This window comes from Leopardus geoffroyi, chromosome C3 (assembly GCF_018350155.1).
Source record: "Leopardus geoffroyi isolate Oge1 chromosome C3, O.geoffroyi_Oge1_pat1.0, whole genome shotgun sequence".
In the NCBI taxonomy this organism is placed as follows: domain Eukaryota; kingdom Metazoa; phylum Chordata; class Mammalia; order Carnivora; family Felidae; genus Leopardus; species Leopardus geoffroyi.
Genome location: NC_059338.1, coordinates 81,973,879 through 81,986,264, shown reverse-complemented (window position 1 = coordinate 81,986,264; position 12,386 = coordinate 81,973,879). Strand labels below are relative to the sequence as shown.

The 12,386-nt window shown below is 34.6% G+C and overlaps 1 protein-coding gene across 10 annotated transcripts in view; it reads right to left on the bottom strand.

Annotated features, from left to right (window-relative positions):
- The window catches only part of CYRIB (CYFIP related Rac1 interactor B), a 148,245-nt gene that overhangs the window by 20,971 nt on the left and 114,888 nt on the right, over positions 1 to 12,386 (bottom strand). For 5 of the 10 annotated variants that reach the window (XM_045453676.1, XM_045453680.1, XM_045453675.1 and 2 more), the window contains 2 exons: positions 10,664 to 10,746; positions 3,837 to 3,958 (listed from right to left, as the gene is read on the bottom strand). In XM_045453676.1, coding sequence (XP_045309632.1) covers positions 3,837 to 3,958; positions 10,664 to 10,736 — 195 coding nt within the window. In that variant the 5' untranslated portion in view covers positions 10,737 to 10,746. Of the gene's footprint in view, positions 1 to 3,836; positions 3,959 to 10,663; positions 10,747 to 11,669; positions 11,759 to 12,386 lie in introns of those variants that run through there. The other 5 variants (XM_045453681.1, XM_045453674.1, XM_045453682.1 and 2 more) reach the window with 2 other exon arrangements.

Below are 12,386 nucleotides of genomic sequence, written 5' to 3'. Positions count from 1 at the left end.
CCTACAAAATGTTTTTAAATGATATTCAAACACGACAGGATTCTGAAGTGAATCCTATTTATGTGACTACCTAGAAATATTTGAAGGAAATCTGACATTACACGTTAACAATACTGATTTCACGTTAATAGGAATATTCCAAAAGGACTGTGATACTACTACTCTCACATATATGAGGAAGTTCTATAAGCCTTGAGCCCCATCTTAGCAATGTTTTGTATCAAGTGGTACAACTTTATTGTTCAAGAAATAAGCAAACAGATAAAAATTAAAAGTTGTTTTTCTTCTGTTGAGAAGCCTATCTAACTTTTCTTGCAAGGATCTAAAAATTATTTTCAAAATATTAAACTCATTCTAATAATATCAAAACACGCAGGCAAACGTCACCCACTTTCACAACTGAGGGAGTTAAAGACTTCCCCTGACCCTGCCCTGCCTGGATTTAGAAGTGGACACTGGCTGCTCTTTTAGGACAACATGTTATGGTTCTCGTAATTTTGATTCCTTCTCCTTTCACATGGTTTCACTGCTGTTAGGCAACATTTTTGGTACAGCACCCAGTACGGCCCAACACAGAGAAGGACACTTTGTAAATGGCAATGGTGAGACTGTCATGTAGCAGATATTATAACTCTCATTTTCAGAATTGTTAAAACTGGTATAGATATATCAAAACATTAGTGGAGAGCTCTTATTTCCCTAATAGTGGTTTACCCTAGAGAATGAGCTTTGTGTATTTAACAGAGTCTACATTAAATCAAATTTTATTCTGTTTCAGTCATGTTTAATAAAATACTATTTAAGCAAAGATATATCTAACTCCACATCCTCAGTATAGGTTTGTACATTTCACCTTCCACTTTAATGCTCCTGCACCAGATACTCAAATTGCAGAAAATATTATCTGAAAGACTAAGTTATCTGGTGCAAGAGTACAAATAATTTTGATAGATCTTATTTTTACACACTGCCAAACTGACCTCCAAAAAGGCATTTTATAATAGCACTTGCATTAAGACTACCTGTTCCTTCATAAACCAACCAGTATTGAGCTTTTAACAACTTAGCATCATATACAATAAAACTGCTTGACAGCAGTATGCATTATTAGTAAATGTGAACATTTTTCTATAGACTGTGCTCTTTTATAGGTAGAATAGTTGTTTATTTAAGTCTTCACATTGACAGGTACCTAGTTACATCTGTTCTTTGTATATATGTATATTGGTACAATCAGCTTTTATTTGTACCTTCCTTTCTTAAATTGTTTTTCTATTATTCAGAAATACATTCTGCTTATAGAGTTAAACCCAAACATCAATATGCATTCCTCAGTGAAAATTTCTTCAAATGCCTGAATGGTTAAACACTTAGCCTAAATCTATAGATTTAAATGCTGTTTTTTTAAGAGTTTTCTAGCTTACATATTTTATATCTATTTTATTTACTTATTTCTCTGTCCTTACTTCCTTTACCAAGGAATGAAATGAAGGTACCTCTGTACTAAGTCTAAAGGCCTGGTCAGGTGAATTTCTTACCATTACTGGTTATTCTCCCCTTTTCTTTTACTATTCTTCAAGTGTTATTTTTCTATATAAACTTTTTTCTTTTCTTTTTTTTTTTTTTTTTAACTTTGCAACATTTACCTACTTTCCCACCTGACCAATCATGGGATGCCACAAGTGCACTGAACGTGGCTTCAGCACTGAACTGAGTGACTATAATGTCTTATGGAGAACTCCAACCTTTGGTCACAGCATTTAGGGCTCCTGGTTTCACATCCCCACAAGTTCTCTTTGAAATGGCTTATATAGAAGCTTTTCTATCATTTTACCCTCTTCCAAAAAATTACAACTGCATTCAGTTAAGTTGACATATACATTACAATAAGTCAATATAAAGACTCTGGGGGGAAAAAACACTTTCATTGTAGTGAGCCTTTCCACACAGAAGCAGAGTAACCCTTCACTTGGCAAGTTTAAAAAAAGAAAAATATCCTAAGGGTTTTAACCTTAAAAACAGGTAATCGTCTATATTAAATAGGTAATGGTCTGTATCTCTATAGCAAATGAGATGTTTTTTCTTTATTGTTCATAGGTGACAACCGTAACCAGCTGATCAGAATTCAATCATAAAACAAACTTTTAAGAAATCTAATGATATAATACTGAACAATTAAAAATAATCTGTAGCACTAATAATCAACAAGGAGAAACATTTTTAGAGCAACTGGTGAACTGTTGTGACCTATAGGGAAGAAATTAATTTCTCATTAGTTAAGATCGTGTTTAATCATTTAAACATTTCATAAATGTTTGATTTTTCAAAATATGTTCAAATGTTTAGAACTTGAATTTCACAGAAATGGTTACATGCCTTTACTTATTGAAATCTTAAGGTTTCACTTAAGCTAATGATATTGGCGAGATTGGTCTAAGCTCTTGTATTTCTTTCTTCGACAGTTACTAACTGCTTACTACGCACTGTGTTAGGTGCCGATGACACAAAAATTAGTAAGAAACCAGGTTTATCCTCCTCAAGCTGGAGGTGGTAGTGGAGTCATGAACTTTACGTTTCAATGGTCTTTTCAAAAAGAGAGGATTACCATGAAAGAAACGTGTGCACAGCACTAGGGCAACAGAGTAAGGGGGAAGTAACTGCTGGGATGTGAAGGAAGGAAAGTGTACATGTGCAAGACATTCAGGCAACAACAGTCCAGTGCATGAGAGGTAAAAAACAGAATTCGCGTTAATCTGTAATTTCCCTCAGCTAATGATATTACCAACAGCTAATCTAAACCAGAAACCCTGGAATCATTTGTAACTCCCCTTTCTCCCTCATATTAACCATCCAAACGCCAAACACCTGTGCCCCCTTAGCCCGAAACATTTCTTGAATTGTTTTCTGGTGCCTGCATTTAATTCTGCCTTCACTAATACTCCAAGTATCATTAGACGAATGGAGTTGGATGTGGACCGTCAACCCAGCGTCAGACTGCTCCTTGACAACCTCTGTGCGCTGTTGGTTATACCCAAGAATAACAGAAGCAGAAGGGTGGGAAAAAAAATCAAGAAACAGAGCTATGTCTTCAAGAAATACAAATAAGGGCCCAGAGGCCAAGGAGTTTCTTTGGGTGGTACAGGGCACCTGATTATGTGTATACTCTGATGGGAAGAAGTCAAGCAGAAACCAGAAACACAAAAGATCTAATTAAGAGAAGGAGTAATTAATAAAGTTCCAAGAGGAGGACGCAGAACAAAGGCAAAGAAATAAATCTTGGTAACAAGTAGCGACACAGCTTCTTCAGAGAAACAGAAGAAGTGGAGTAAGAGATAGATGGATAGAAACCTAGATAAGTTCAGAGGCTCACGAGAAGCAAGTTGAGACCACACCAAATATTTGCTTCATAGTGTAAAGTCATCAGACAGAGCTGGGGGAGTCCAGACCACAAGGATGATAGCAGCTTTCTCCTAAGAAGCATGGGAGGAAGGAAAACAACAGACTGGCAGGACAAAAGGCCACATAAAGTTACATTCTCTCCTCTTCTCAAAAAGAAAAGTATAAATAGTCCCCATTGGATACTGTAAATTTCAGGTGGAAGAGCAACCAAAAATTAACAAAATTTTAATATACAGAAATTACGTATTTATACAACATTGTTTTCCTTTTTACCCTTGTATCAATACAACCACTTTTGAAATAATGCAAGTGATCTTCCTTTAAATATAACAATTAATATGCAATAGAGAATTTGAAAGTATATACAAAACAATGGAGATTAAGAAGAGGGACGTAGTGAATTTTAGTTTATTGGAAAATGTTTAAACATGCTTTACCTCTCGTATTTCATGGCCAGCTCCTCTATATGACTGCAAATCTTCCAAGATACCTTCTGCATCTTTTAATACTACATTCACCTGATTATAAATTTCCTTCTCAGACTCTGTAGGCTGGGCATCTAAATAGCAGGAAAGCACAAAAAAATTTACAGTCACATGATTTTTTTTTTTTTTTTTTTTTAGTACATGTATAACTCTAAACAATGAACAATCCCAATTTCTAAAGATGCCTAACATTTTATTCAATGTTAACTTCACACTTCTTAGAAAAGACTGGTAATTTTTTCATACTTCTACATTTGAATAATTAACCTCAAGTTTGTAAATATCACAAAGGAGCAAGGAAACATCAAACATTATTATTTAAAGTTACAAATCATGGCTTGGTATATATCGTAATCATTACCAATGACTGTGAATGCATGAATAATGATTTACTTTAATCCAACAGAAATGCAAGGTCTACTAATATATCTTGTTCATCTCCAGCTTAAGACTCCCAACTATTTTCCTACAAAGTTCATTTTAATGACTAAGTTTTGATATGAAAAATTAAAAACTATTTTAAAAGAACAGTAGTTAGATGCTCTCCTTTTCTACGGACCACTTTAAATTCTGTGCCAATGAACTTCTGTGCTGATGAGCACAAGGTCAAGAGTCCTGTGCAGAGGAGTTCAACTTATGACATTGCTCCAGAACGAGTAGGCTGCTGAAAACCAGACACTTTCAGCTGCAAAGCTGTTATTGAAATTTTGAAATACGAAATCAAAAGCTGACTCCCCCCATTCTTGGGACTGAGTGAGAGAAAAATGAAGGGAGAATTACAGTCATAAAAAGCATAATCAGGAACACAAACATATGGGCATTTCCACCACCTGTGGTGTCAGCCACAGAACATATGCTAATAGATGACTAAATCTGGATTTCTCTCTGCTAAACTCGAGGTAACAGAAATCCTGTTTTTAATAACTTGGTCATTTGTTTCTCTAAGAAGGAATAAATCTTTTTTATTTAAAGTTGGTTTTTTTTTGTTTTTGTTTTGTTTTTTTTTTTTTTGGCTTGGAGAAAAATGGGCAACCTGTGAAACTGAGTTTCTCATAAATCATTCCAATTAGACCATGTTCAATGCTACAGTTAAGGCATGAAGCACTGAAAATGATAAACACCGTGATTAACATAATGTTTTAGAGAGGAACTGTGCTGGCTGAATTCCGCCACACAAACATTTTTCTTCCGGGGAAAGGGGAGGCAGACCAAATTGATAGTATGAATGGAGAGCATTTCTGAGAACTCCCTTTTGTCTACCACTTGTGAAACTAGTACTTAGACTTCTCTGCACCCACTTCACCTCCCCACAAATATACAATGTCTTTCTTTCTTTCCTTAGAAAAGTTAAAAGAAACTTAGTTCACACTTAAAACTAGGGAGTCCACATGCCCAATAACTGTAACGTATTTATTTTGCACATGGGCAAGTCAGAATTCAATTCCACCTCTTAAAACCTGCCAACTAGTCAAAATACACGAGTTTTTTTTTTTAAATCAACAGAGTATCAAATTTTAACTTCAACATACTCAAAAAGTACAGCAGCAACAATAACAGAGTATCATTCACGTGCAAAGCTAACTTAAGAATTTGTGTTCTCATATCTTGCCTTATTTTCCAAATCTCCTCTAAAAAATCATCTACTTTGTTAATAAAAATACTGTGATAAAATAGTTACACAAGAGGACCCAAATTAAAACTACTCTGTGTACAAAGTCATAGAGGGATTACTAGGAGCAAATACTGATATTGCAGCTAAATGGTTTTTTTAAAAATCAGGGTTTGTCATTTAGCTGAAGTAATTTTCACATTTAGCCAGACCATAATCTCCAAAGTAACAGACACACACTAAAAAAAAAAAGAAAAAAAAAAGAAAAAAAAGCACACCTCGCAACTTTTATACTTACACCAGATGCAATAGGGAAAAATACTTTTCTTACATGCAAAACAGCAGTGTTGTACTTTTTCATATGGAATTGTGAAACCACAGACATAACATCAATAGTAGACACAGATCATCATTTTACTTCATGAAGTGGGAATTCATGACAAAGGACAATATTTTGACTGTTATATATCAAAAGAGATTTGTCAAGTTTGAAAATACTGAACTGTATTTTTGGTATGGTGACTAGAAGTTAACAGAAAAATGTAACACTGAGACTTACATACAAAAGAAACATTATCAAGTAGATTTAAGTAGACCTTGGAAGTGGTTAATAATTATTAAAAGTTTAGTAAGTACCAAGAAATTTAAAAATAAAGGAGAAGATTCCAGTTCCCCCTAAGGGTGGAAAAATACCCAGCACCACACTGATTAAACACTGTTTAGACTATCACAGGAAAGTCACATTTATAATTTTGAAAGCTGCTGCAGACTGCTGTAGATATGAAGACAAACAAAATAGCAGACAGGTAATAAGCACCACGTTACTGATAGCAAGTCATGCAAAAAGGTGGGAAAAAGACTATAAAAATAAAGCTTTTTTTCAAAAAATGGTATCATATAATGCAACCAAGACTTGTCACTTTGATTTTTCACGGCAAAGAATGAAACACTGTATTACCTAGAGAAAAATCTACCATTTAACCAGCTAACAAAAGGACAAAATAAAGTATCAACTACTGGGAGTAGGAGTAGTGATCAGTCACCAAGCTAAGTTTTAAAAAGCTGTTCAAGGGAATTGAAAGCATGTTTTAGTTGCTCTCATTGTTTGCAGGTAAAATTAAGTATTGCAACAATTTTGTACCACTTTCCTATTAAGGAGTCACTGAAAATAACTGCTGAAACTCGATCTGTTCTGGGACAAAGGGGGCAAAGAGCAGCTATAGAAGAAAAATAACAAAAAGCAAATCGCGTAAAAATTGCAACTGTGATATGGAGTCGTTCTGCTTTGGTCTTGCCCTCAATCATGCGGTAATATTTACAATCTGTCTCCAGAAGTCTCATCGAGGCAGGGACCTCGGTGCACAGTGCATACACTGTATATACAGCAGGTAAACTCAGTGCCCAGCAGATTTTCTGTAACACGTATTTGGTGAAAGAATGAGAAGGTGCAGAGATATAAATACACCTCCAGCATAAGTTAAAGGAAGCTATAATGCATTTTTACCTCTGTACAAATATAATCCTACATCATTTTGGAAAAATAAATCTAAAAAAATGCCAGAATAAAGATATCCCAAAATACAGGGCAAAAGCAACTGAAAATATGCAAGAGGTAAAATGGGAAAATAAAGTTAGACTACAAGAGTGGATATCAGTAGTTTTACAAGATTGCGGGGGACAAGTCACACAAAAGACACGAGAATTAGAGGAAATGTATGACTAAATGGAAAGGCACTTTAACAAAGAATCAGAGAAAGTAAGACTCTATTCCTCATTTATAAGCCACCACCTCTGTTTACTCTATTTTGGTCTACCTGGAGATAAGTAAATCGAGTTAACTAACAAATACTAAACTTCTACCGTTTATAAAGCATTATGTGAAGGTTGGAGAGGGACATAAAAATAAATAAAAGTCCCTCTTCTCCCGAGAACCACAATTTAATGAATATATACAGTGGTTATTCAGGCTATAGATCTGTCATTAGAAACAGCTCTTAATGTCATGATAAAATAAGCAATTCCACAAACCAGAAGAGGCTACACAGCCCCCAATTCAATGCTCTTTTATATACTGCCATTAGCATTTCTGCTGCCAAAATTCATGAGGCAGTTCTGGGCTTGTATCTTAATTGAACCATTATTCTTAAAATAAAATCATACAGGTATAATTTCAGAAAAAAGGCCCTCTTTCTAGTACACCTCAAGGGTAGATAACAATGTCTCACTGAACACAGAAATGTCACCTCATGCCTTAAGACCTTTGTAGATGCTGTTCCTTCTCACTATAGTGTCCTTCCACTACCTTGCCCTGAAACATTCTAACTCACCCTCCCACAACCCAACTCAAAGGTCACCATCAGAAAGTCTTCCATGATGTCCAAACTACTCGCTGCTAGGTACGGTTAATTCCTTGTGATCTACACCTTGAATGTAATTATGTAAATGAAATTATCAGTTTGCATTTCTAACTTACTAGACTGAGAACTCCCCAAAGGCAGGGGTTATATCTTAGTTATCTCTGCATCCCAACATCTACTGGCTGGCACACAGGGGGCAAGCCTTAAATGTGGAACTGAAGTGGAAACACGTACATGTACCTGCATGCATGTAAATTAAAGGAGTAAGGACTTACAGACATCTTCATTGTGTAAACTACAGGATTCCATCAGATGTTTTATATGCACAAGAATACTTAATGTGTACACAACTTGATACAAAATATCAGTATATCTATCTGTATGGAATTATTTCTCTAAGTTGCCCAACCACAGAAATGCAGTGAGCCAGATTTACTCACTGTAAATCTAGATTTATTACTCTCTGTAAATAGATTTATTATTATACTATTCCATCATTCTGAGTGATGGAATGATGGAACAGTATAATAATAAAGTCAAATTACTCTCGTAACCTGAACATTATCGTTCAACCTGGAACAATGGAACACCAAATATTCTACTTAATAAAAGAATGTGGCTTTATTCTCAGTAATCACCAGGAACTGGCAAGTCAATTGTGTTGACAATTCTTAGTCTGGCCTACAACCGTTGAAGAGAGGACCCATGTGATGGGCTAAAAAGTCCCTAAAATAGTCTAATGATAAGATCAATTTTTACAAATGCATATTTCCAAAAAGAAGAAAATACGCAAATAGATGAAAGATAAAATTGACTAAGAGAACTCTAATGTTGGAGTCAAAAGAAAACATATTTAAAAATCTAGATAAGAAGTAACAACAGGCAAACTCTGGCCTCATATACAGAATACCAGTAAGTGTCAAACGAAAAGTTCTACACTGGCTGATAAAGGCAACAAATATCACCTTTTACTTTACATCTGCCTTTAACAAGTTAACACTTTACCCATAGTTCTTCATTATTGCTTATTTTCCCCCTGGTGGTGTTAGCAATTTTAACGTTCTCCTGCTACTAAATTAGCTATTAAATTTTAAGGATAATGGTCCAAACCCCCAAAGACTAGAAAACCAAGACCAAATAATATTTACAATACTACTCATCTTTAAAATATTTAAAATTCATGCTTCTCACTTGACCAAAACATGATGCTAGGTTTATAAAAAGATCAAGTGCCAAGTCTTGAACAAGATCTTGACCATATCAAAGCCAAGATTCTGCAAATGTAAGGAATTCGAGACAGAATAAAAAGGAGACAGAATAGCAGAAAAATACACAAGACCAGTTTGAAACAGATGCAGATAAACTAAAATACAGCTCTAATGTAAGTCGCCTCGTCTGAAAGAAGAATCTTCAAGTCAGCAATCTGCTTAACATCCCCAAGCTGATTAAAATTCATGCTGAACATGCACTTAAATCGGCATTGTTAAATTGTTGAGAAGGGTCAAGAAAACTAACCTTCATTTAATAACATCTTCCCCTAAAAACCCAACAATTTAATACGGTCCTGATATTGACATTATTCTTTGCTAGCCTGTACGCAAGACCCAAACTGTAACAAAACATCTATAGGAATGTAATAAAAGTAAAAGAACATATCAGAGACCACAAATTATTCCATAAAATGGAAGTAAGCTACAAACTGATGTGTTCCTACCAACTGTCCTGGTTTACAGAAAAAATATTTAAATTATTCACAAAGTAGAATGAACTGTGTAGTAGCACATAAACTAAAGTGAAGTTGATGGAGAATGCAATGACTCTCTGGGGATAGATTTTAAGGGATTTGTTTTTAAAACCAGAAAAGGTCTTAAATTTTAAGTATTTAAAAATCTGTTCAAATGTTTTAATTTCAGATGAAAATGCCCGGGATCACACGACTTATAACCTTCTATCTCTTCACCCTTTCCTAACAATTTTCTAATAACGTAAGTTAAAACAGCAACATTCACACTGAAACAACCAATTTGATATCATTGTTCTCAATTAGACAACCAGATAAGCTAAAGCGATACAGACAGCCAAAAAGCAAAAGCTTTCCAACATGCACAGGGGTCAATGACACTTACCTGCCACTCTTAGACCATATTACAATAGGTCATGCAACATAAAACAAACAGAAGGCAAATTACTTAAAGGTCTGTGAACCCATTATTTTTCTTTTTATTTAGAGTTAGAACAAAAATGAATTCCTGAAATAAATACATATAATGAGTTTAACTTTTCAAATTATCTGTAAAGATTAAATAATTAAGGTTCACACTTACCTTTTAATATTATGCCCAAGTTACTGAGCTTTGAATGGCCTTCATGAACAGATTTGTATTTAAAATACTTCAACAGATACATAGAATGATTAAAACCTAGTCAATTTTTCTCAGCTGCAACAAATTTTTCCCCAAATATGGCTTCTATTAACAAATCTCAAAGTAGCATTTGTCCTTTCCACCACAATTTTTTCATACAAATGTTTTCATCGGAGTATCTCAAATGTTTTCAGTAGAGATCTCCAATTATAATGTCCAACCAGGAGATAGGACTCTCTCACAAAACTTCAAGTGAAAACATTTTACTACAATGCAATCTATAAAATATGATTTCCAGTTCTAGAAGGCACCAGAAATTTTACTCAAACAATTCATAGCTCAGTCATGCAAAGCAGTTAAAAAGATGGCAAAGTGGAAACATTCGTTTAGTGCAGGACAGACGCAGTCTACGGCAGGCAAAGAGAAATAGATAGAAAATCATCTTCTCACTTTCAAAATCAAGGAAAAAATTTGGCCCCTGCTCAAGGTCTGTGCATGTCAAAACTTTAAGAAGATTCCCCATGTTAAGGTACCTGTCAAGACAAGAATGAGAAAAGAGAAAATATCCCTTTATAAAAAAGAACATCTGAAATTTATTTAAAAAAAAAAAAAAAAAAAAGTAACAGGGAAAATGTTCATTAGGCCATGAATTCGTCCTTCAGGGTTGCCCAGACTGTGCTCTGGCAAACAGCAAACCGGGTTCTCAAGGTGTTGGTATGTAGGACCTAGAGGTGAAATGTGGTTTTCCTGCACACAATGGCACAACTGTTGCTCTACTTCTTCTCAAAATTCTCCCAAGACAAGTTTCATTAATGGCCTTATAATGAAAAATTCTTTAAGTATTCCAATAGTGCTAGTATTCTGAAAAAGAAATTTCTTATCAAGAATCATTCACATATAATCTTGTTTAATATTGCACTGAAACAACAATTTATTTCAAAGCCAAATATTAAGAGTTTTGGCCACAGCTCACCTTTGCATTTCATCTTAACACGGAATATTCAACTTACTTCCTGCATGCCATTAAATAATGCATATATTTCTAACCAAATTTGGATTATTTATGAATTTGTGGAAGTTGTTTAAAGTATTGATTCTGGATATGCAGCACGATTCTGATTTTTTATAAAATTATCAGAGGATTCTGAGCAAACATTGCTGGGCGTAGTCACCAAGGCATACTATTAGAATGTTCATCATAAGGCTGCTTGCTTCATGGACTAATGAAAGGACAGCACTGGCTACAGACTCAACATGATTTTAGCAAATGAAAAACTAAAGAATTATACATATGATGGTGATGTTTGCCTACGACTGAGAAAAAAATCATGCAAACTTTGTTTGATCCCCGTATCTTATTAACAAATATTCGGGCCAGCCTTCACTGCGGTGTGAATATAGTTCATCTTTCACCTTTACCATTATGCACCAGCTGTGAAGGGCTAAAGAGACTTACTTTCAAAGTCCAAGAAAAAATGTGCTGCATTGTGGTCTATGTCCCTGGTTAGCACCTTAATGAGATTACCCATGCCAGCAAACCTAAAAATAAAAATGGCAACATCATTTAGTTCCAGTAAAAAAAATTTTAAGCAGAGGCCTGGGATTCGGCAAAGGCTGGCTTGCTCATAATTACCAACAGGTGCAGGTTTATATACTTCTGGCATTGAAAATTTGGAACAACAAAAGCACATTTGGCTCTGAGTTTATAACTCTTGTCCCTCTTTTCCACATATCAAAAAAGTTACATAAAGCAAGATTGGAAAAAAGATTAGATTTTTTACATATTACTTGCAATATTTACATTTGATTAATATCTATGCTAGTGTTACTCCTTTAAAATGTTTGAGGCATATATTCTCAATTTAAATTAACATCAAAAATAGATCTCTCAAATAAGTAAAGACTGAGACCATTATTTTTAAGTAATAGGGATAGTTTCCTTCTTGCAAAATTAAACCCTAATGAGAATACTAGGAAGATGGCATTCAAACCACATTTAACCATTAAAGACTAAAGGAAGTTATCAATTGATGACTCATTTAAAAATTTGTACCACACATAAACCAGTATTTCTTACATCTTCTATACTCCTAAGGTTAATCAGACTTTTCACTGTTTCACTCACAGACTGATAATTCAACAGCATCAACTATATACAACCATGTGAAGTATG